The sequence below is a fragment of the Labeo rohita genome, chromosome 13, assembly GCF_022985175.1.
Source record: "Labeo rohita strain BAU-BD-2019 chromosome 13, IGBB_LRoh.1.0, whole genome shotgun sequence".
NCBI classification, from domain to species: domain Eukaryota; kingdom Metazoa; phylum Chordata; class Actinopteri; order Cypriniformes; family Cyprinidae; genus Labeo; species Labeo rohita.
In genome coordinates, this window is record NC_066881.1 from 7298438 (window position 1) to 7323241 (window position 24804).

General features: G+C 36.2%; 2 protein-coding genes across 3 annotated transcripts; both read right to left on the minus strand.

Annotated features, from left to right (window-relative positions):
- Positions 1–6471: 6471 nt before the first annotated feature.
- Positions 6472–11908, minus strand: LOC127175540 (cytochrome c oxidase subunit 7A-related protein, mitochondrial). The gene is made up of 3 exons (XM_051126665.1): positions 11747–11908; positions 10207–10341; positions 6472–7042 (listed from the first exon to the last, which is right to left on the minus strand). The coding sequence occupies exons 1-3, from the start codon at positions 11816–11818 to the stop codon at positions 6899–6901; spliced, it is 351 nt and encodes a 116-aa protein (XP_050982622.1). The 5' UTR covers positions 11819–11908; the 3' UTR covers positions 6472–6898.
- A 1455-nt stretch (positions 11909–13363) lies between these two features.
- Positions 13364–24412, minus strand: LOC127175534 (potassium voltage-gated channel subfamily G member 3). Of its 2 annotated transcripts, none has more exons than XM_051126659.1 (2): positions 22775–24412; positions 13364–18828 (listed from the first exon to the last, which is right to left on the minus strand). In XM_051126659.1, the coding sequence occupies exons 1-2, from the start codon at positions 23380–23382 to the stop codon at positions 18183–18185; spliced, it is 1254 nt and encodes a 417-aa protein (XP_050982616.1). In that variant the 5' UTR covers positions 23383–24412; the 3' UTR covers positions 13364–18182. The 2 variants fall into 2 exon arrangements, with proteins under 2 accessions (XP_050982616.1, XP_050982615.1); XM_051126658.1 differs by having other exon boundaries at positions 22745–24412.
- Positions 24413–24804: the final 392 nt, after the last annotated feature.

The window sequence follows — 24804 nt, forward strand, 5'->3', positions numbered from 1 at the left end:
CAGGCTTTCCGTCAATGGTGGGCTTGGGCTGCTGCTCTGCACAGCAGGAAGATAGTGGGCTGGGCACTGGGTCTGGCTGAGCCCCAGCTCGGGATTATTTAGTTTATTTTCATAAACTTAAACCTTTATAACTTTTTTTTATTTCACTTTTTAAACTTTTTCTACATCATCAGTAATCTGCCATGGGTCTTCTTTAAAACAAGATCAAACTTAAGTATGTGCTCCAAAGTCTTACATTTTTATGACAGTTTTTTGACATGGACATTTTTGTCCACTATGGACAAAAAAGGATCATTTTTTACTGATGCACAAGGGTTAAACTTCTGATATGTGGTTTTCTCAGGGCACACATCCAAAGCACATGCACAGAAAGCGGCTGTCACATGGCATGTGAGCACTAAACTAAGTTCTCTTTCATGTCTTATTGTGCTTAAACTGTCAAATACACACAAGTTTATGTTAAAAACACAAATGAGTTACAAAAACAGTCACTGGTACACCTTTGTCACTTGCAAAACAAAATGACAGCTCTGTGGATGGAAACGTGCAGATTAAGGGGTGATAATCTACTAATAAGACCTCCTTTCTATGTCATGGCTGGGCACTGGGTCTGGCTGAGTCCCGGCTCGGAAGTAGACACTCTTCAGACTCCGGATGATTGCTTCCCTCCAGCTTAATCCAGTGGTGTCTGGGAGGTCAACGGGGCGGTGGTAATTCGCTCCGATCCAGAACAGCGAGTTCAGTGCAGCAAGTCCATGATCCTGACAATAATAGACAACACTTTAAAGGAGACCTAATGCCCCTTTTTAAAAGATGTAATATAAGTCTCAGGTGTCCCCAGATTGTGTCTGTGAAGTTTCAGCTCAAAGATCATTTATCATTTCAAAAATGTCTCTTTGGACTGGAAGCAGAAACATGCTGTTTTACTGCATGTCTCTTTAAATGCAAATGAACAGCTGCTCCCCACCCCTTTTCCAGAATAAGGTTGTGCCACTACAGCTCCTACCTCAGATATCCTGCTAAAAAAAAACATCTGTTTTGATTATCATGTCTATTGTTAAGAAATCATGCGTTTTAAAGCCATATAAGTTTCCCTTGTGCAAATTTTAGGACATTTTTGTCCTTTTTTGTGATCATTGTTATACATTTTGGCACAGGTGTGTATTTTTATTGGAATTTTACTATTTCACCTCCATTTCCTTTATTAAGTCTATTTTGCACAAGGTACAAAAAATTGCTACACTCAGTACCTTTTGGACAAAAATGTCCCCATTGAACCCTATTAAAACTGCTATTATTAATCACAGTGCCATTCAACTGTAAAATTATACTATTTTTGTTAATAGACTTTCATTCTGTTGGCAAGGCTTCAAAATATTTTTTTTTTAATACCATTTTTTACCAGATGGTGCCATTTTTTCAGGTTTGGCCAATAAAGCAAATACCCTCTTTTATTCCTGTTTTTTGATTCTGCATATTACAGAGCCAATTGGATAAATAATGCAGTTATAATTGTGTGGGTATGTTGGTATGAATGTCAGAGTGTGGTTTGTATGTGTGTCATAAAAAAAAAAAAAAGAAATTGTGTATGTGCGTTCCTGTTATATCTGAGAGAAAAAAACTCTACTGCAAATCACAAATCCAACAATTGTGTGCACCAGCTGAGTTTTGCTGGTATCTTATGGGGAAAATTTGACACTGCAAAATCTTACTGAAAGCTAATTTTTTGAGATATCAACCTCAAATTTGGAACACAGCTTGTTTAGAATTATGGCTTTGATTTAGAATTCAACATTTTTCATAAAATATATATATTTTGTATAAAATAGCTTTATATAAAAGCATTTTCATAAACTTAAACCTCTATAACTATTTTTTTATTTCAATTTTTAAAGTTTTCCTACTTCATAAGTAATCTGCCATGGGTCTTTTTTAAAATGAGACCAAACTTAAGTCTGTGCTCCCAAGCCTCAAATTTTTATGACAGTTTTTTGGCATGGATATTTTTGTCCACTATGGACCTACGTGCAACTTTTTTTACTGATGCACAAGGGATACACCTATGATATGTGGTTTTCTCTGGGCACACATTCAAAGCACACACACAGGAAGCGGCTGTCACACAGCATGTGAGTACTAAACTAAGTTCTCTTTCATGTCTTATTGCACTTAAACTGTCAAGTTTATATTAAAAAGACAAATGAGTTACAAAAACAGTCACTGGTACACCACTGTCACTTGCAAAACAAAATGACGGCTCTGTGGATGGAAACGTGCAGATTAAGGGGTGATAATCTACTAATAAGACCTCCTTTCTATATCATTTTTCACATGCTTGCAGAGAAAGGCTTACCAAAAAAAAAAATGGCTGGGTTGTTCTTTTTTACATTTTCTGGGTTGGTAGATGCACCGGACACCTGATTATAGCACTTAAACACGGAAAAACTCTGATTTTCATGATGTCACCTTCAAATTAAATATAGCTGAGAAGGTATCTAAATTATGAAAGAATCTCCTCTGGATCCACTGAAGGTAAGCAATGGTTTTAAACTGTTTAATGTGTTCAGTTTTGCAGTGTACTTCAAATATTGGACACTTTGAATACTGCACTGCATTCAACCTTGTCATAGTCACCAAACACTTTTTTGAGTCAGTATTTTGGAGAGTACTTATTCAAAATCACCAACACAGTTTAACCACTGAGGCCTGTCACATAAGAGTCTCAACAGGGACTTTCTGTGCTAAACACTTCTCTACTCATACTGGCAGAGAGCTTTTCTAAAAACCACACACAGGAGACAAATTATCATTAGGTAACAACATTCCCTCAGGGTGTACACCAGGAGCCAGCCATTTCTGTAAAGATTTCTGAAAACAACTGACAAGATCTTGAATAGAATAGCCTTGACTTAACAGGAGATATAGATAGAAGGTCATGCGACCAAACCGTTGTGAAAAAATCAATGTTTTGATACTTTTGCAAGCATTGATAGTGTGCAGGATTTTTGTTATCAGTAATTCTTATGCAATGAAACTATATAAATTAAACACTTTCATTGGAAATTGTTGGTTTAGAAGCTTTAGTGTGCTCCTTTGTCATATCTGAGATGTTCAGAACTTCCTAAGAGCACACATCTTTAATGAATCAACTCCAAGGACATGTTTTATTAAAAACTGTCAATTAACACAATGCATCACAAGGTTTCTATATAGTAAATACACTGGGGAGCAGAAATGTAGTATGTCGTGAGAACTAAAATAAGCAACAGATGGGCTTTTCAATTAGTGTGTGTCAGTGTCACCTGCATTAGCTTTCCATTGTATGGTTGAGGTCAGGATAGTTGTTTGTAGGGGCTTTGGTTTTACTAAGCTAGTTATCACACCCAGTCGGTTGCTATGAGAACTGCTGTTGCCGTAATCCTTCGGCAAATAAATGATCATGTCTCATAGGCATTAACAAATATGCAATTATGCTGTAAGGGTCGATAGCAAACAGAGATAAAATGGCATAAATAACACTAATGACGCTGTTGTCTGAAAGTTCCAGACTGTCGGTCTAATGGCAACAAAGGCCTGTGTGACCAGGGCACTGTGTTCTGTCCTGCTGTAATCACTATCTGGAGAGATGGGTCCATCACACCAGTCTTGGCTGCATGATTACCCTCCGGCCTTCAATAACTGCAGGCACCGGCAATGTTGAGCACCAGCTTTCTGTGCACTGTACCATTATTCAAATAGATAGAGACGGCCAGCTGACATGCGTGTTAGGACAATGGATATATTGAATATGACTAATACATGCAATACATTTGTTCTTATATGAATTCTTCTCCTTCTTAATATTTTTAAAGGTATAACTTTCAAGAACTTTCAAAGTTTCAAGATGTTGAAATTCTCAGGCTGAAGAACAGCAGCATTGATATTACTAAAAATGGGAGCTTGGTTTATGTGATACCGTTTAAATGCCCCGTTCAATAGTTAGGATGGCTTCATTTTCAAATGTTTTTAAAGAAGTCTCTTATGGCCACCAAGGCTGCATTTCTGAATATAAAGTTACATCTCACAATTCTGACTTATTTTTTCTCAGAATTGCGTAATACAAACTCTAAAACTATATATATTTTTCAAGAATTTCAAGAATTGCATGATATAAACTTGCATTTGGCAGTAATAAAATCAGAATTGTGAGATATAAACTCAAATTGTTCTGACTTTTTCTGCAAATGTGAGTTTTCATCTCGCAATTATGACTTTTATTTTGCAATTGATAGTTTTATATCTTGCAATTGTGACTTTTCTCAGAATTGTGAGATATCACCTTGCAATTGCGAGTTATAAAATCTAATTCTGACCGTTATATTTCGCAAATCTGACTTTATTTCTCAGAAATGCGTAATACAAACTTGCGAGACTAACTTGAATTGCGAATAAAACTTGATATTCTGACTTGTTACTTGCAAATGTGAGTTAGCATCTCACAATTCTGACTTTTATCTTGCAACTGCTAGTTTATATCTCGCAATTCTGACTTTTTCCTCAGAATTGTGAGATATAAACTTGGAATTGCAAGTTATAAAATCTAATTCTGAGGGATTTACATCTTGCAATTCTGACTTTTTTGTCAGAAATTCATTAATACAAACTCATAATTCTGACTTTTTTTATTGCATGGCATAAGCCTGCCATTGCCAATTATAAAGTCAGAATGGTGAGATATAAACTCATATTGTGTTAAAAACAATTCCTGACTTTTTTTCTCAGAATTTTGAGAGATAAACTCATAATTGCAAGCTATAAAATCCAATTCAGAGGGCAAGTTACATTTCGCAGTTCTGACTTTTTCTTCAAAATTGCATACAAACTCGAATTTTGACTTTTTTTTTTTTTTTTTTTTTAAATTGCAGATATAAGCTCGTAATCACCAGTTATAAAGTCAGAAATGTGAAATAAAAACAGGAAATGCAATAAAATCTCAGAATTGCATAATACAAACTCGCAATATTTACTTTTTTTCTCAGAGTTGTGTACTACAAACTCACAATTCTGGCTTTTTTATTTAGAATTGCATGAGATAAACTCACAATTGCTACAATTCAAAAAAGTCCGAATTGCGAGATACAAAATTGCGATAAAAACACAATTCTGACTTTTTTATTTCTGAATTGTGGGACAAACTTTTGTTTATTACATAAAACATAAACTTACAAAATTCAATTCTGAGGGGAAGTTACATTTTGCAAGTTATAAAGACAGAATTGCAGAATATAAACTCAAAATATGATAAAAAGTCATAATTCTGACTTGTTTTCTTGCAAATGATAGTTTGCATCTCACAATTCTGTGAAAAAGGTCAGAATTGTGAGATATAAACACGCAATTGCAAGTTACAAAATCTAACTCTGAGGGAAGTTTACATTTCGCAATTGAGTTTTTACCTCCCAAGAATTGCAAAATACAAACTGGCAATTCTGACTTTTTTATTTATTTATTTATTGCATGATATAAACTTACAACTGAGAGTAATAACATTAGAATTGTGAGACATAAACATGAATTGTAATACAAACATGCAATTATCATTTTTTTTTTTTCTTGCACATGCAAGTTTGTATATCACAATTCTGACTTGTATCTTGAAATTGATAGTTTATATCTCAATTCTAACTTTTTTTCCTACCAATTGTACAACTAAACTCACTGAGGGGGAAAAAACTGATATGTTCTCAAAATTGCAGTTTTATCTCTCAATTCTGACTTAATAACTTGCAATGTTATAAAGTCAGAATGGCAGTTCCTGGTTGATCCCAGGAAAAAGTCATAATAAAAGTGTGATATAAACTCAGTAGTGGAAATGGGGTTTTGATGTATGCCAGTATATATACATATATATGCAAAATCTCAATTCAGTGTTGAAATTTTAAGATGACATCACTGTTGGTTAGAATTTTGAACAATAGGCTTGAAGCTGCAATGTTCTAAAAAAAAAATGTTAAATTCAGTCCAGTCGGTATGTTAAGTTGGGCTAAATTTTAATAGTATATTAAGGGTTCGGGGGTTTTAACCAAATAAGAAGCACAATGTTTGCTGAAAATCAATACAGCACTGCTACAATGGAGGATTAATTCATGACAGCAGCTCATTTCACATTTTACAAAAACACAAATCAATAGTGGGCATTATGTAGCTCTTGCAATCTAATGTCAAGAATCAATAGAAATGTTAATTCTCTGGTTGCCTGACCCAAAATGCATCTAAATGTGACCGATAACATTGTACCCCAAGGAACTAATCTAATACCAGTGAATTATAGGTTTTGAAATGCTTTTATGTATTGATTAACACTAATAACACTTACAGTCCCATCAGTCCCATATCCTGTATGATGAGACGGAGCCGAAGACCACAGGATGTAATTGCTAATAACCGAATGCCATCCGGACTATTGCAGCTCAACAAAGACGACACACAAGGTTTCATTGTTCACTTTTTACAAACAAAATATATTTATTCTGCTACGTACAAATTGCAAGGACTTCATTTACAGGCTGACACGCTTGCTGTCATTTTCTCAAAAGATATGAGGGGATAAAAATAGATCAGTACATCAGTGTATGATGTTAAAAACAAGACCGGTCCCATCAGATGACCATATGAGAAGATAATGATTGACCAAACTGGATACAATAAACTCTTATGTAATAAATGTACATATGTAATAAAATCAAATGTGGCTTCTCAGATTGATAAAGATGTGCTTGTGAGTGAAATCAAAATACTGGTGTAAATAAAACAATTCTGTCACAGTCTTTTAGAGCAAAATGACAAAGGTCCATGTTGTCACTCCAACCATAATAATTACAATATTTTTAATAATTACACAGAGCACAGACAAGGCAGTTCACTGTGGTTTTCGGGGCTGGGCAGCAATGTAGAGGGCTATTAAACAGTAGAGGGTGCCACCAATCGTCAAGCCCATCGTGGTCCTATATAGCATTTTGTCCATGACTCCACGCTTCAGGTGAACCGGTGCTCCATCAGTTTTCTGAAACAGGTCATATAGTTAAATACTAAAAAAATAGATGTTTCCTGGTTGTTCAAATCAGAAATGCAAAATGGGAGTATAATCAAATAATATTTGTAAAATGAAAGTTCAATCTATTTGCGTTGGGTCTACATTAATAAATCATTTTGGCTAGAACAAGACATACAGATATCCAGATCGAGATGTTGGCATCTGATTTACGCTAGGACTGGGCTCACAATAACGATTAGTCACGACTTGATCTTAATTTTAATAAACCAATATCGACTGCGTGAACAAAACCTCCCTAAACATCACTTGTAGTGTGCCTCCCATCAAATAATTACAGCAAGCTTTGTTAATTTTGATGTGAAAGACTCAAACTTCAAACAAACAAATTTCATGAAAATTCAAACAATAAATCTCATTTTGACATAAATATCAATATGGTGTTACAGATCGCTGAAGCCACCTCAGTTCAAGTGGCAGAACAGAGATGATCTGATCATATTTCCCTGTTTATGACTAGTTATAGTGAGAAAAATATGAAGGAACATTGGAAGATATATTGGAGAAAAAAAAAAAAAAAAAAAAAAAAAAATGACTGAAGTGTATCTATTCATGCATGGCTCAGTATTTCAACCTTGGAAAAACTTCAATAAAACATAGTAAACAATGTCATGTAACCAAGGGTGTAAATATCATCTAACAGTAGGGGGGGACATTTTTGAAGGGGACACAAATAACACAGCCAAAATTGTTCTTGTATGGATAGTTTTGTACACAGCATGTGTACATAGCATGGAGACTGTGTTTAAATATGAGTTTGGTTCATAGGTTCACCAGGGGGTCATATTAATTACTGAATTATTTTGTGTCCTCCACATGTTTAGGTTTTGTCTGGGACTGAGCACTTCTCTTATTTAGATGTTCGACCGCTGCAACTGATCTGCAACTTAACATCATATTGAGCAAAACCTAACACTTTGGTAGGTCTACAATTTTAGCCTAATATCAGTTCACACACAGGCTTATCGCCGTGTTAGTTGTAATGTGTGACAAGCTATGGTTTTAAACAAGCTAAATTTGCTAACTTCAACTCATAATCGCTCATAGAAAAAAATACATCGGATATCATCACTTTTTCTCATGGCTAATTTATTGATGATCCAGCACCATATGTATTAAAGGGAAAGAATCATTTCACCCAAAGTTTAAAGTGAATAAAATAGCCTTAATAGCCTAAGTTACTTCATAACTACTGAAGAACTTTGCTCTCTCCCACCGGACTCGTGTGTATCAGTACATGGGGAAATAATTTTAATAATAATAATAATAAAAAAATTAAAAAAAAAAAAAAAAAAACAATTGTACAATTTAATGTTTTTATGAAATACAATTTTTGAAACATTGATTATTATATCTAAAAATAAGAGGGATGGACTGAAATTTTGGATGCCAAATATTACTGACCAAAAATGGCATTTTCGATTTTTGGCCAAAACGTCCAAAAACATATGGCACACCGCACCACCAAGTTCAGAGTTTAAAAAACAAAACAAAAAAACACTTGTTTTATCTTTGTAACGCAATTTAGACGCCTGACAAATATTGTTTTTGTTGTGATCATAGATATATACATATCTATGGTTGTGATCATAGACTGTATGGCTGTGATTACACACAGTTTTCCCTTGCCATTGTAACGTGCTGCTTTTGCAAGGTTCATTGGAGAAAATTCAGCTTTTTTTTCCTTTTATGCCCTGAAGAAGATATCATGGGTTCATAAAAATTATCCATCCTAGATTACTTTTAGTCAGCTTTGATAAAATTAATCTCATCTAGCACGTCTTTTTAAAGTGACTGGCAGCCTTGTCATCTGACCTAAATACAGCGCACTGATTCACTAAAATGCACTTATTGGCTTCTGTTCACAAACAAGGGCACTTGTCAGCTTCTGCAGTAAAAGGGGAAATCGCGAAGTGGACACTACCGGCTTTTTGGAAAAAAAAATGTGTTTAGCATATATGTGGAGAATAATGCAAGGCACTCTGTGCATTTGAAAAACTCTTCAAATAATCAGTTAAATCTGATTCTGTTGCACAGAACTGAAAAAAATAATGCTATTTAATATGAGTAAATTTTCTGTCAAATTTTAATGTTTTACTGTGGTTATTTTATAGTATTTATAGTATTTAATAAAATAATAATTATTAAGAAGCATTTTCAGTTTCAGTCTTCAGCCAAGTGCATCCAGAATTTTCAGTTTCGGTGCAACCCTAAAAAAAATAAAAAACAGTTGAATCTGAAAAGTAATTTTAACCTTAACATTATAGTAATGTGCCAATTGTATAGTTCTCAGCATTAGTTTCCATTGTTTTCCTTAAGAAAAACAGACATGTAATTGATATATCCAACAAATCTGTATCAAAATCTGAATCAAATGAATAGTTTGTGAATTCAAATCAAATTGTGAAATGAGTCAATGCCCAGCCCTAATTCAAACTTTTTTTCAAGCTAATTCAAACAATTCAAGCATTATAAATGTATATATAATTTTAATTTAGCAATATTTTTTTTTTTTTTATTGTAGAGAACCAGTTAAAAACTGAGAGCAACTTTTTTTTTTTTTTTAATTTGTGATTGTATTAATGTAGTTATAGACAGCAAGACAAACAATACATTTGTCCAGCTGTCAGTGGGGTCGACTGCTTTAGCTACATATGGGAGCAAAAAACTGTGTGTATCAACAATGCAAATTCTTCACCATGAACCAGAATGTAGCTTTTCCAATTACAATTTAAAGTTTGAAATTATAATACAAGTTGTACTAGTCTTTTGTTTTTAACTTGGGTGTTGCAAAATGTGAAACTTTTTTTTGGGACTAATGCTTGTCATGTTATAAAATATATAAATCACTGGGTTATTAGAAATAACTAGATATTAAATAAATATTTTGCATGGCGAATAAAACAAAATGCATTTTTTTTCCCACATTTTAAATTAATCCAGACTATTATTATTAATTTAATAAACAAAATATTAACAAGATCAAATGAGTAACAAAGTATGTCAGTAACAGTCACTGTACACATGGCTTTGGCAGTGCTGACAGTTTACTACAAAATGTTTATTTCTAAACTATAAAATTACATAAAGCTACAAAAAAAATCACAGTGCAATACCTGGAAAATCTTCTGCAGCTCTGGGACCTTGTTAATTCCCATGTAGTGTGACACAGACCCAGTCTCCGAAACAACCTTGGTTGGTACAGCAAAGATCATGGGAGGAGCCTGAGAGGGAACCGTGGGCTTCAGCCCCTGTTGGGACAAACACAATGACATATGTGACCCTGGACCACAAAACCAGTCTTAAGTCGCTGGGGTATATTTGTAGCAAAAGCCAAAAATACATTGCATGGGTCAAAATGATTGATTTTTCTTTTATGGCAAAAATCATTAGGATATTAAGTAAAGATCATGTTCCATGAAGATATTTTGTAAAATTCCTACTGTGAATATATGAAAACTTAATTTTTGATTAGCAGTAAACATTGCGAAGAACTTTATTTGGGCAACTTTAAAGGTGATTTTCTCAATATTTTGATTTTTTTGCACCCTCAGATTCCAGATTTTCAAATAGTTGTATCTCAGCCAAATATTAACCTCTTCTAACAAACCATACATCAATGGAAAGCTTATTTATTCAGCTTTCAGATTGTGCATAAATCTCAATTTTGAAAAATTTACCCTTACGACTGGTTTTGTGAACCAGGGTCACATATAAGCTGCAGAGACATTACAGGACCAAAAAATGACTACCGCCATTATTTACTAATTTGTTACGTCAGTCCAAACCCCTATGCTGGCATTGTCTTCCTCTAAACTTAAAAAGGACAAACGTATGCAACTCCACGCCCCACTAAGGTCACTCATACTGTAATTCAACCATGTCTCAAGATCCAAAAAGGATCCAAAAATCACTATACAACACAAACTTCTAAACTTGGACACACTAACATCAGACGTGCAAAAAACAGCCTACTAATCATCCATCATGACTATCTAACACTCTTATGATCGTTGGATCTTTACAGATACGGCCAATTTGAATGGTTGTAGCTAGGAAAAGAGCTGCATGAGGATTGTTCAAAAAATGCCCTTGTCCGTTTGTTGGAAAATAACAGCATATAAGAAAAAATAAATGAATGAAATTCAATTTTAGCAAAATAGGCATGAAAGGGCAAGGTCATGTTGGAGAACTGAAGGTAAACACGACCTCTTAACCTTAATCTAAATGAACGGAATGAAAAGAAACCGAGCTTTGAACTCTACAGCTGTCCTTGACATTAAACAGACGTTAACTTTTGAATTATTTGGTATAATTCTGTTCATGCTACAACAGTTACGTTCCCTTTCAACTGCTGGCTTTCATGAGCTCTGAGGGATTGTGTTATAAGGAGCTATAAAATCCTGTTGAGGCCATATTGTAGCTCTAGTGTCGGTCTTTAATCACTCGAATTCACTACCGTCAATGACAAACGTATACTGCATTACTTTTAAACAAAGACAACCGTGATAGTAAATCAAGGGTAGCTGAAAGTGTTTATCAGCTCAATAAAAAGACACACTTGCACAGTGACTGAGAGTGTCAGTAAAGCGCTTCCTGTGAAGGTCACTCCAGACTTCTCGCTTCTCATAACACGGCAGCCGAAGGTTTGAGTACCTGAGGGTTGTAAGCGGACGCTGCTGTGGCTCCCGTTAATTTCCCGGTGACTCCGCTGACCTTATAGTACATTTTCGTTGATAATACTGTGAGTCACACCGCAGACAGGATCGCGTCCCACCACCTGCTCCCTGTGCCCGAGAGTGAGAGGACCCCGGCGGAAATTACGTCACTTAGCAGTCCGATTCTTGCCCGATTAAAAAAACATACACCCTACCGTCAGCCTCTGTTCAGACAAAATGCTATTATTAAGTCGTAAATAAAATAATATTTGCTGTCAGTACATTGTAAATCGTAATAATATGTACCAATAGTGCTGTTTTACTGCATGTTTTAGCAGAAATAGGTATAACCAGCTGGCATAACAGACGTTTTTCACTTTAAAACACACAAAAAAATCATACAAAACCAAAACTTTTAAAAAGTAGTGTACCAGTACAGGCCCGCAGCCAGCCTAGCAGAAGGGGGGGGGGGTTCGTTCTTTTTTTCCAAAAAGTGGACCTTTTTCAGTTCCCACCCATTTTGTATTTAACTATGAGGTTTAAATACTTCATTTTGTTGACTACTCATGCACTAATTTGTGCTGTATTATCATGTGTGCTGGTATCTTAATAAGCATGATTTTTTGATTCACCAAAAATATTTACTACAATGTTGTCAAACTGCTTACCAAGATATCGCCTTGTTCAGTAAATATACACAAATATGTACAATGACATTTTTAATGCAGTAAAATCACAGATTCTTTGTACTGACACATATCCAAATGGTGGGTGGACGTGTGTCCCTCTAGGGGGGTCTGGGGGCATGGCCCCCCCAGGAGAAAATTTTACACATTTTAAAATGAAATTCATTAATTTGGTGTACTTTAAGAACTCAAAAGTAAGAGCTCCAACCCATGTTTATTGTGCAAACTGAACAAACAAAAAAGTTGATGACAGTCTGAAAAAATGGTTCTAGAACTGCCCCTGGTCAGAATATACTGTGTTCTGCTTCAAACGACTAGCACATTTATCCATAACGCGATTTTTGTCTTTCCATCCCCAAATTTAAGACCTCTTGAAATGATAATTAAGTTTTTATTTTGTTATACTTATTAAGGTATTTAATACTTTTTATGGCTTTAAAAGTGCGTTGTTGTTTAAAAGAACACTTGTTTATTAAAAAAAAAAAAAAAAAAAAAAAAAAACGTACATAAATTCCGGACCTTTGACTGGATGGGGTGGGTCGTTCGAACCACCCGAACCCCCCCTCGCTACGGGCCTGAGTATAATATCTACAAAGAACAGCTATAGTTTAGTTTAATACCTCAAGGCAATTAGCATTTTTATTAACCTCAGAAATTTACCTTTTTTTTTCTCTCCACTTGTTTGGGTTTTATGAACGTAAATAAGTCTGATTAACATTATTCAGTAAGACAAATTACAAAAAAATGCTCATCTATACTTTTTATTTTTATTTTTAACTTTGTCTTTTCCTAATATGACTGTTTAAAACATAAAATGTGCATATGGCGTACATAGCATTAGAGTTTATTATAAAACATTTTTTTTTTCCGTGTGTGTATGTTTGTTTGGAAGAGCTAAAAAAAGACCACAAAGCATTTATTTTGTACTATTTATTAATATCGAGTTTTCATGAATTTTGTCAAGACCCGCTTTAGCTAACACAGAGGCAATTCTAGTTTATTCAAAATAGACTTTCTATTTTAAAAAATACATTGAAAGCTTACAGTACTAGTGAATGCAGAAAAAGGGGGGAAATAGCCTAACTGTAGTTAGACTTTACAGCAGGATTTCAAACACTCTTCTATACTAAACATTACTGGGGTATAAAAATCCCTACAAAAAGCTCAAGCCAGGTGTGATAAGCCCAAGCTATTATATCGGTGATACACAACATATGATAATATTGCACAACTGTTGTTACAACTCTAAAATAATAAAATAAAAATACACATAATGGGTTGTGTCAGAACACTGTATGTCAAAAACTTAATTTCAGCAGAGTTGAATAGAATAATACAAGAGATAATAACATTAAAAAGTATTTCGGTAAACATTTATGTCTACTGAGACTACTTTTGGCAACACTTTTTTGCAAGTGTCATATGATGGTGGACAGTGTCAGATAAGAATTCTCAGTATGCAGCATAAAAAAGATAAAATAAAACACGTTCCTCCAGATAATCTCTTGCAGCTGTTGTGAGATTTAAGCAGGGACTGGAGTGAAATGGATCACATTCTACTGATAAACTGAGAGATCTGTTAATATAAGACATGGTGTTATCCACATGTTAGCTGTCATGAGCGTTTCAGTAGAGCACTGATGCATTTGCATGTAAAGTAAACAAGATCCCTTATGTTTGCCATGATTAATGAAGCAAGCAATAGAGAGAAGCAGTGGGATGAAAGTGTATTAAGAACAAATGAGTGGCAGCTGACACCTGCGGTCTGCAATTATTTTGGGGGATTTTGCTTATTTTCACTTTCACATTAATTTCTGGGTGTTGTGTGTACATGTGAGCCAAAGGAAGTCTGTGTCTGAAGTGATCTGGAGAACACCTCAGCATGATCTCTTCAGGAGGTTTAATTAATGAGGAGGGAAATCTTAGCACATTTTGGTCTGACACATTTTTCTTGCTGTAACCCAAAACAGAATGCATCTATTTCCAATCACACAAACCTCCGATCATTAATTCACAAAGGCCTGTGCTGCAGTCAGTGACTGCTGGTTTCCATCCATAAACCGCTGTGAGGAATATGAATAAAGATGACTATGATTAGTGAGAATGTGGTAATTACAGAGGATAGAGGCACTGCACAAGAGGAATTATTCTTAGAAAAGGTGAACGTTTGTCACTCATTTTTTAAACAGGTATTTTGTCTATTTCTAAACTGTGATCATGTTTGCAAAATTAAGAACTAAAATTATTTGGCAGACATTTTGATATTCCGTTTGATCCAAAAAAAAAAAAAAAAATCCATTGGGACAGGACATTTATAGACAATATAAAATAAAATTGGTAACACTTTACAATAAGGTTCATTAATTAACATTACTTAACTACATTAGTTATCATGATGAATGAACAATACTTCTATAGCATTTATTAATCACAATGTTAATTTCAGCATTTACTAATGTATTATTAAAATTACGTTAATGCAGTAAATTAACATGAACTAACAATGAATGACTGTATTTTTATTAACAAACATACATAAATGTATTGTTCATTGTTTGTTCATGTTAGTTAATACATTAACTAATGTTAACAAATGACACCTTTACTGTAAAGTGTTACCAATAAATTATTAAAAAATTATACTGAATATAACATTATGGGTGGTTTTTGCCTGTTGCCCCCTTAAACATGAACAAAATGTAACAATTTTGAACTAAATAGTCATCCTAAAGCACACTTCTGCAGTTAAATATTTATTATATAAAAGAGTTTAATACAAAGAAGAAGAAGAAAAAAAAAAAAAAACTCTACAAGCTGGCAAGAGGGACCAGATGGAGCCACTTCATCATTTTGAAGGAAAAAAAAAAAACATATTTCATTATTGCACTGTTAAAAAATATTGTACCATATAATAATAATAATTTTATTATGTATCATGAGATGCATACATGGACATTGCTAATATGTTTACCATATTAAAAAAATAATGGTGCAGTTTGCAAAAAAAAAAAAAAAAAAAAAAAAAAAAAAAAAAAAGGCAGATTTCTAAAATGCAAATGTTTTCTTTTAAAGTCAACATGAAATCCATTTTACTTCTGTGATCTGACAACGCTATCTCATGACCAATTCGTACATATTTTACAAGGTGGCTAATTTGTACGAAATTGTACGACCTCACTAGTACGATTTTGTACAATTTGTCTAGACCCCAGTGATGGGTATGTTTAGGGGCAGGGGTTAGGGGAAGGTCTTTTCATACGAATTGGCTATGTATGAAATACATACGATTTTGGAAAAATCGTTTGAATTCATATGAGTGAGGTTGAATTGGCCCCTTCCTAAAATATGTACAAACTGCTATTGAGATCAGGTTGGATCTGAATATTTACATGTGTAACAGAACAGCATATTCAGAGAAGAAAAATGTAGGATAAGACTTTCTTTTTTGTATTTATCAGAAACTGAATGGTGAAAAGTGGATATAATGTACCATAATCGACCAGGTGGTTAAAGGGAAGTGGTTGAAAACATAATTAGGATTTATGACGTCAAGTAAGGGAAGTTATTTCAGAGGTGGTGCAAGTTAAAGGGTTTAGCGCACCCAAAAACGAAAATTAGCCTATTCTTCACTCACCCTCCAGGCATTAGGCGTATATGACTTCCTTCTTTCAGACAAATCCAATCTGAGTTATATTAAAAATTATCCTGGCACTTCCAAGCTTTAGAATGGCATGGGTGAGTGTTTCTCTTCATCAGTCCGAAACAAGTCCAAAAAAGGCCATCCATCCATAATAAAAAGTGCCTCACACGGCTGTGTGAAAATGTAATAATCACTTTAATCTAGCCTGCACCAACTAGTCGTACACGGAAGCCGCTCCAGGCAGATGACGGAGGACATATGCATTGCGCAAGCGCTGCTCAGAAGTGACGAATGTGAACGAATACGTGCCGTGGAGAGAGGTAAACACAGTACCGGTCACAAAGTACAAAACAAGGATTTCTATATAACCCGAGATAAGACTGGTTTTCCTTTGCTAAAGTAAGGACATTTTGCTTCCTTTGCTTCTGTAAGCAAAAAGACTCACCAGCATATGTGCAATGCCGACGTCCTACGTCATCCACTTGGAAAGTCTTCTGTGTACGACCAGTTGGTGCAAGCTAGATTAAAGTGATAATTACATTTAAATATGGATATTTTTCTTACAAAATTGCATTGATTCGCTACAGGAGACCTTTATTTGCCCCCCGGAGCCATGTGAGGCACTTGTTATTATAAATGGAGGCACTTTATTGGACTTGTTTTGGACTGATGAAGAGAAACACCCCCCTATGCCATTCTGGAAGTGCCAGGATATTTTTAAATATAACTCTGATTGAATTTGTCTGAAAGAAGTAAGTCATATACACCTTGGATTCCTGGAGGGTGAGTAAATAATAGGTTAATTTTCATTTTTGGGTAAACTTTAAGTTATACGACAAACATTTTGGAATCTGGAATAATGTGCACGAATAAATGTGCACCAAGGGTCAATTTTCATGTTGAATTTTTCTTAAATGTTGACTTCTATTTAAAATTTAAACAGGTCAACGATAATTTACATGTTGTTTAACATCAAACAGCTGTTTTGTTATAATTGTACACACTTTTTTTCTGTTAGCAAAAGTGTAGATGCACTTGAAGAAATGTGTCAAGACAAAAACACATAACAGCACATTCTCTGAATGTTCCTTTAAGAGCATTGAGGAACATAAGAGCCACAAAACAACAGAGACAGCCGTGCGTCGGGGAGAAGTGGGTGGTATGGGTGACTCCATGGGAGGAGATGGCCTTGAGGTAGCTGTGTCACTAAAGATCTCCAGAACCTTCCATGGACATACAGAGAGCTTTTTTGTGCTCCAGAAGATACATGAGCCTCAAGGCATCTCGCTCCTGTGTAAAAACCCGCAGGGCAGTAGAGGACATTCAGAGGTAGAAGAATCGAACTCTACATGCACTGTGTGGTGTCATCCAAAACACCCAACTCTCCATGACAGCACTCTCTCTCTCCATGGCCCGTTATGTTCCTCTCAGCATAGCTGCCCACACAGCTCTCACTTTATCCTTGTAATTCTCAGTCTATTCCGCTCATTATGTCCCACTACCTCTGGAGGTTTGCTGTCACACTGAATTGGGTCTACACAACAACTTAGCCTGGAAAGAGGATTCAGAAAATGGAATAGATTGATTAAAATTCATGTTTTGGTAATCTATTGTCAGTAGCAAAAGAGAGGCTCTCAATATTTTAAATGCTGGAAAAGTGGTACTGCTTTAAAACTCCATTGCTTATAAATGAAGGCATCATCAAAGAGAAAGGTTCCTGGGCGACAAGATGATTAAATTATTTCTCTCATATCTGCTTGCCAACACTGTGGGCTGCCTAAGTGGCATTCAAAAGCTAAATCCTTTGGAGGAACGCCACACGAATAAGGTAAGACGCAGATCTCTGTGAGAGCGAGGGCTTGTTGAGTCTTTTCAAGGCCTCTGAAAGTTTCCCTCCAGCAGTGTGTACCTGTCAAGGACACCTGGCTTTAATGATACCGTCACCATGGTAGCCTCCTCCAGCCCCTTGAGTAACAGATACAGCACATACCGGCGCTTAGAGAGTCTGTTCTGGAGATGAATGTGGCAGATGAAAATGCCTTGGGAGAGCTTTGCACTAGCCATTGATTTCTCGAGCAGAAAGCCGTCCCATTATTCGCCACAGGGAGTCAATTGAGGAACTCGGCGGACAGGCTTCGGGTGCAGCGGGCTGAGCGGAACTTGAGTTCGTGGTAGCACTGCACGAAGCTGTGGTAGATGAAGGTGATTGGAAGAGCCAGCAGCACTATTCCGCTCACGACGCACAGGCCACCAAGCACACGTCCCGGCACAGTGATGGGGTACATGTCTCCATAGCCGACAGTGGTCATGGAGATAATAACCCACCAGCAGGCAGCAGGAATGCTGGCGTATTCCTCGTTCCCAGACTCCAGATCCAGGCCATGCTCTAGAAGTTGCGCCAGCGCCCCGAATATGGCCATGGCCACGCAAATGAAGACCAGGAGCATGACCATCTCGCGGTAGCAGCGCCTCAGCGTTAACCCCAAAGTCTGGAGCCCTAGGAAGTGACGCGCCAGCTTGATGACCCAAAAGATTCGCATCATGCGCAGAACACGCAGCGTCACGCCGGCCCTCTGCAGCTGAGAGTTTTCTCCGGTGAGAACCGTCATGGTGACAGAGATGTAATAGGGGGTAATGGCCAGCAGGTCTATGATGTTCAGCGGACGTCGCACAAACTCACACTTGTCTCGGGACACAATGAAGCGCACGATGCACTCTGCCGTGAACCATCCGATGCACACCGCCTCAATGATCCTGGACAGGTGCGCGGTGATGGGGAAAAGAACAGAAGGAAAGTTTGAGGGGAAAAGGAACATGCTGATCCATATTAAGAAATAGTCTCATTAACTACCTCAGATGTTTAGCTAAGGTGCCTAAGTTTAAGATAATTCAAAGCCATTTTAAAGCTTTCACTGAGATTCATCATCTTGTTTGCAAAGCTGTTGAAAGCTTTTGCGTCTTGGTATTGCTGCTCACTCACAGATCCTTTGAAAAGCCGACTGAAATTTTCTGAGGCAACAAGTAGTAAGGTCAAAAAGCCAGCAATTGCTTTAGGAATGAACTCACTTACTTTAGAATTCAAGAATGCAAGATTGCGCCTACAGCTTTAAAAATGGCTTAGAATTAATGATGAACTGATTAACTGATGAAATTACACTAGCAAATAAATAAATGAACAGCTTTTTTATTGCCTTGTGATACAAATGACCATTAACTAATTGGTAACACTTTACAATAACTAACTCTAGTCAACATGAACTAAGAATGAACAATACTTCCACAGCATTTATTATCTTAGCTGATGTTAATTTACTGATGCATTATTAAAATTACAATTTGTGTTTGTTAACGTTAGTTAATGCACTGTGAACTAACATGAACAATGAAAAAGTGCATTTTTTATTAACTAACATTAACAAAAATGAATATTTGGTGTAATAATTGCAATGTTCATTGTTCGTTCATGTTAGCTAATGTTAACAAATGACACCTTATTACCAACTAATGGTTACCAACTAATTAAAATTCAATTTCTAATTGAAACATTTCAGTTTTCATTATATTTTATGTGAAACTGAAATATTACTGTCTTGAAATGTACTTAATCCATGCAACCGCTTGGAATCCCATAAGGCCTAGCAATACCGTTTATGGAGTAATGCCAGTATTGACCACAGTATTTGTATTCTCCTCAGAGTCTAATAATGACAGTAATTATGTCTGATGAAAGCCAGACAGAAAAATGGATTGCAGCATATCGACAGAATGCCAGTAACTGTTAGTGACTGAGTGAAAAAAACAGTAATATTAAGAAGATATGTCAGTGCTTATTGTCTTTATATGTTTTGGCATTTCATTCCAACGGTTGCTGGGGCTTAAAGGGTTGGTAGGTTAACTAAAATGAGTAAATAAAGCCAAACCATTCCAGTTCAGAGCACTGTCATTTTCTCTTCGTTTTATAAACCAAATCAATATTTCAGATTTGATTCTGAAGATGAGATTAGAATTTGTGAGCTGAGAACTGGCGGAACAGAGATTTGGCAACATATAGCGAAGTTCATTTCTCTGAGAGAGAAACAATTTGCTGTTTCAAATCCACTTGACAAATTGGACATTAAAACTATTTTTTCATTTTAAACAATTTCGGATTTTGTCTTTTATCAACATCTGTTACACTGAAATGACTGGTGTAGCCTATTTCTGTTCCAATGTTTCAAACCTCAAAATAGATGCGTAAAATGTCCCATTTTACATCAAGTGTAGTGAAACTCTAGTTTATATGCAACAAAATTGCCTGATGCTTTCGCATCAGACATGCTTTTCTGACAGAAGTCAACTTTGAGCTGGAATAGAAGCATAGCTGAGGAAAAATGGAGACATTGAAAGTTATCCCTGAAGACATAATCACTCAAACTAATGACAGCTGAAAAAACAAACCCGATTTTTCAGCAACATAGACCATGTTATATTTTTACACAAAAACACACAGTATGGAAGTTTGCTCCTCAGGTACCAGTACCTTCAGAACAGTCCACGTGGCAGTTATGAATACGAAACAGACAAACACAGAGGTTAAAAGGATATTAAAACAAGGAAATTGCTAACTAGTGGTCAGTGGTTGTTTCCAACATTGTTTGTTAGAGGTTTCTAACTATGTAAATGACTAGTGGCACCAGTTTTTGACTCACCTTTTGCTCTTTTACTTATTAATCTTATTGTAATTTATTCATTAATTAATGTTTGACCTTAAATGGGGTCAGAAAAAAAAAAAAACTCATGAAAAAAACACGTTCTGCTGTTTAGAATCTGAATATTTTAAGAAGATCCATTTTTCCACATGATCTACAAACAGCTGGATCTCAGTGATTATTCAGCACCTTGGAGAGAGACAGCCCAAAATAGTCTACCTTCCTCAGAACAGTGTTTCACTTCAGCTGTTAGCTACGCACAGTTACCACAATTAGTGAAAATCGAGGAGCTTCGAGATGCTCGAGTAGGCTATTTGTTGACTAGACTATGAAACTTTATGACTTCTTTTCATGCTGAAAGATAAAAGACAAACATTTAGGAAATAGGACAACATGACAATATACACGATACAGAAGACTGTAGACAAGTGTGGCTGCAGACGTGTATTTCATATTTTTAGGTATTTATTTATGAGGAATAGGGGCACATACACACGTGATACGTTCTTGTATTAAAACAGCTGGACAAACAGCTTGAATTAAAACAGCTGAGACGTTTTTTTTTTAAAGTTGTATTGATTCATCTGACTCCTTTGTAGACTAAAACAATTAAAAAGTGCAGAGAGAACAGCCTATAATAAAATTAATAAAATAACTGCAATTAATTAGGTGACTTTAGCTATTTCAGGAACTCTTAAAAATAAAGGTGCTTCATGATGCCATAGAAGAACTCTTTTTGTCTAAATGGTTCCATAAAGAACCTTTAACATCTGAAGAACCTTTCTGTTTCACAAACGTTCTTTGTGGCAAAAGAAGGTTTTTCAGATTATAAAAAGGTAAGAAAGAGAAGTTCTTTAAAGAAACTTTTACTGTATGGTTCTTTGTGGAACCAAAAGAACAATTTTGTTCTTCTGTGGCATCGCTGTAAAGAACCTTTTAAGCACAATTATTTTTAAGAGTGAATGTTCTTCAATAAAAAATAAAAAAAATGTCAATTTTGTTGCCAAGCTTGCACACTGCACAGTACAAATCTGCATTACCTCAGTTCCAAACTTCTATGTAGAAGTCGAGTGGATTAAGAGTAACTTAAGAGAAAAACATTTGAAAGTTTATTATCTGTGAGAGAATAAATTCATTGTAAATATGTAAAAATCTGTGAGATGGAAAATCTGAAGAAAAACAAATCTTCATGTAACTGTTTTCCCCCCTCAGCATCCCAACTTTACATTTTTAAGATGCTGCGCAAAGTAAACCCTGATAGCACACAGACATCACGGAGATGTCTATTTGACAAATGCATTTATATCTGGAAGGCATATTTTTTTAGCGTTTGCTCATCTGCAATACATGTCTTTAAGATGTTTATGATTTAGAATGTATGTAAAACTGACATCTTACAGACGTGTGTCAGATGTTCGTACACAGCAGATGCTTCCCAGATCAAGTGATCTTTATCAGACATCTTGCAGACAAACGTGTGCTATCTGGGAAAGTTACAGCCACTAACTTTTTGATTATGTTGTATTAGCTGATATGTGGACCCCCTTTATTACAGATCATGGGGTAATGTTTCAACATTTTATTTTTCTTTCCATGAGCGAAATGGTCCAGTATTGAAGATATACTGAGTAGCATTTGGCTGGTCATGTGATTCAGTCAGCGCCATGAGGAGACCATCTTCATGTAAAATAAAACAGCTGTCAGTAGGCAACTCTATTCCCTGTGAGTGTAAATCAAAGATTGATAAAAAAGTATTATTTATTTGATCATGTCTGGCGTTTAATTAAGAGTTTAAAAGATATTAAATGTTTGAAAACTAGTCGAGACACCTATGCGAGCTGTTTAATTTCCGCTGCGTGGCGTCTAGCTGTTTTTGAACGCAAGAACGCATCCTGTGTCAACGACCCCTGTGAGGTTATTTTTATCGCTGAAACCTCACCAAAAAAGTTAGGAAGTTTATACAAGAAAGAAGCCATAAATACCCGGATGGATGCTCTAATGAGTCTGTGTACCTGTGCTCTTCCACTATGTTGCTCTCGGCAGTTTTCCAGTCAGGAAGAGTGCTTGCGCAAAGTATTACCATGGACACAATGACAAAAATCACCGACACGGACGCCAAAATTTGCGCGGCCAGGGAGGAGGTGGGCTCCTCGAACGTCCTACGCATTCGCTCCAGCCACTTTGAGTCTCGTTTCCCAGTTGTCGACTCCTCCGTCCTAAATTCGTCAGCCGTTTTGTGGTGCTCCTCGGTAAAGTGTGTGTACGTGTCAGACATGCGGTCGTCGAGTCTCCGCTGGCAGCAGAACTCCATATGAGAGCTTTCCAAACCCCAGTAAATCATCTCGTTGTAAAACGACAGTTCGCACATATGCGGGACGAAGCGCAGTTTGCCGTACTTCACGTACAGCATAATGAAGCCGAAGGCTTCTGAATGTCTGTCAAAGAAGAACTCGTTCCTCTCTCTATCGTAATCGTCGCACACTTCCAGCACTTCTCTCTCCGAGGCGCAACTGTGGAGACGACTCACTCTCCTCAAAGGGAAATCCTTGATTACGTCCTTTGGAAAAGCATACTTGGTGCCACCCACGTTTATGATACAGACGCTTTTGCCAAACTTCATTTTTGCGAACTTTTAAATCCTGGAGCGCAGATGAAAGTCATGTTCAGTGGGGCAGCGTCAAATACTTCCAGCTTTAGCCTCAAACTTAACGCTTCACCCTTCTTCAAGTGTCCACCACGCAGCGTGGGAAGCAGCTGGAGATAACGCCGTCTCTCTTGGCATCCTCGGGTTGGATAAAACTTGCGCGCAAGCGGTGCGCTTGTACCTGTGCGGCGACTGCGCCCCGCCGATCTCCACTCCACACACGCGGCATCTCTAGGGCACTTCGGTTTCCGCGACGCACCGAATCCAACCTGCGAGTGAGGCACCGGGCGCGAACAGTGATGTTATGCGTGCGCGCACACGCATGCACGCACACACATAGCTTCAGAAGTACTCTCAGGTCTCTTGTTTTGCTGTCTATCCACAGATTTCAGGAGACACTTATATCTGTTGTTGAGAGTCTACTTTTAAAAACAGATTTCATTATCTAACCAATTACACATTCATCTTGCACAATCAGCATCATAATGTCTTAGTTCCTTATTATATTTTTAATCATTTTGAAGGAGAACATCGATTTGTTAGCTTACCTGTAGGCTACTTTACCTACCTTAAAATTGCAAAGTTGATACATTGTAAAATGAAAAGATAGGCTACTTACAGCATCTTTTGCGGTTACTCAGAAATTCATATTTCAAGTGCATTAACAGCTTTTCCCTATTCCTAGAACTGTTGACAGTCTCGCAGTACTCTGACTCACAACAGGCTATAATTTATGAGAGAATGGGCATTACAAGAATTCCCTGTGCGAACCATCACATTTGTACATATTTTAAAAGTTAGTTTCTTCTTATTTTTTCAGTGTTTAGTGTTCAGTGTTGTATCAGTGTTTTACAGTAGAGTGTCTAGTAAGTTAGATTAGTTAGATTTAATTTAGTTCAGTTAATGTATTATTTTATTGTTGTGTATTACACAGAATGATGTCTTGTACAACACACTCATGGCAATTCGGGACTACGTTTCGTACTGCTTATTTCATATCTGCTTATTTCCCAGTAGGTTTGAAGGTGAAATTTAATGTTTAATTAAAAAAAAAAAAAAAAAAAAAAAAAAAAATTCATACAAATCAAATCCTACGAATTTATACGCAACTGCAACCTCGTAGACTAAATGTATACATTTCTCATAATGATCAGTTGCTATAAAAACTAAACTTTTGATCAAAAGTCATCATGTGGCCAGCAATTGTGTTTAAATCATTTAAATTTACACTTTTGAAAACCAATGTGACAAGCGAAAGGCTGAAAATTATTTAACACATCAGACAGATAGACAGATATATAGATAGATAGATAGATAGATAGATAGATAGATAGATAGGTACCTCTAACCAAAGTATGCAAATCAAATAGGCATGACAGCTAGAGGGCGCCTCTTGTC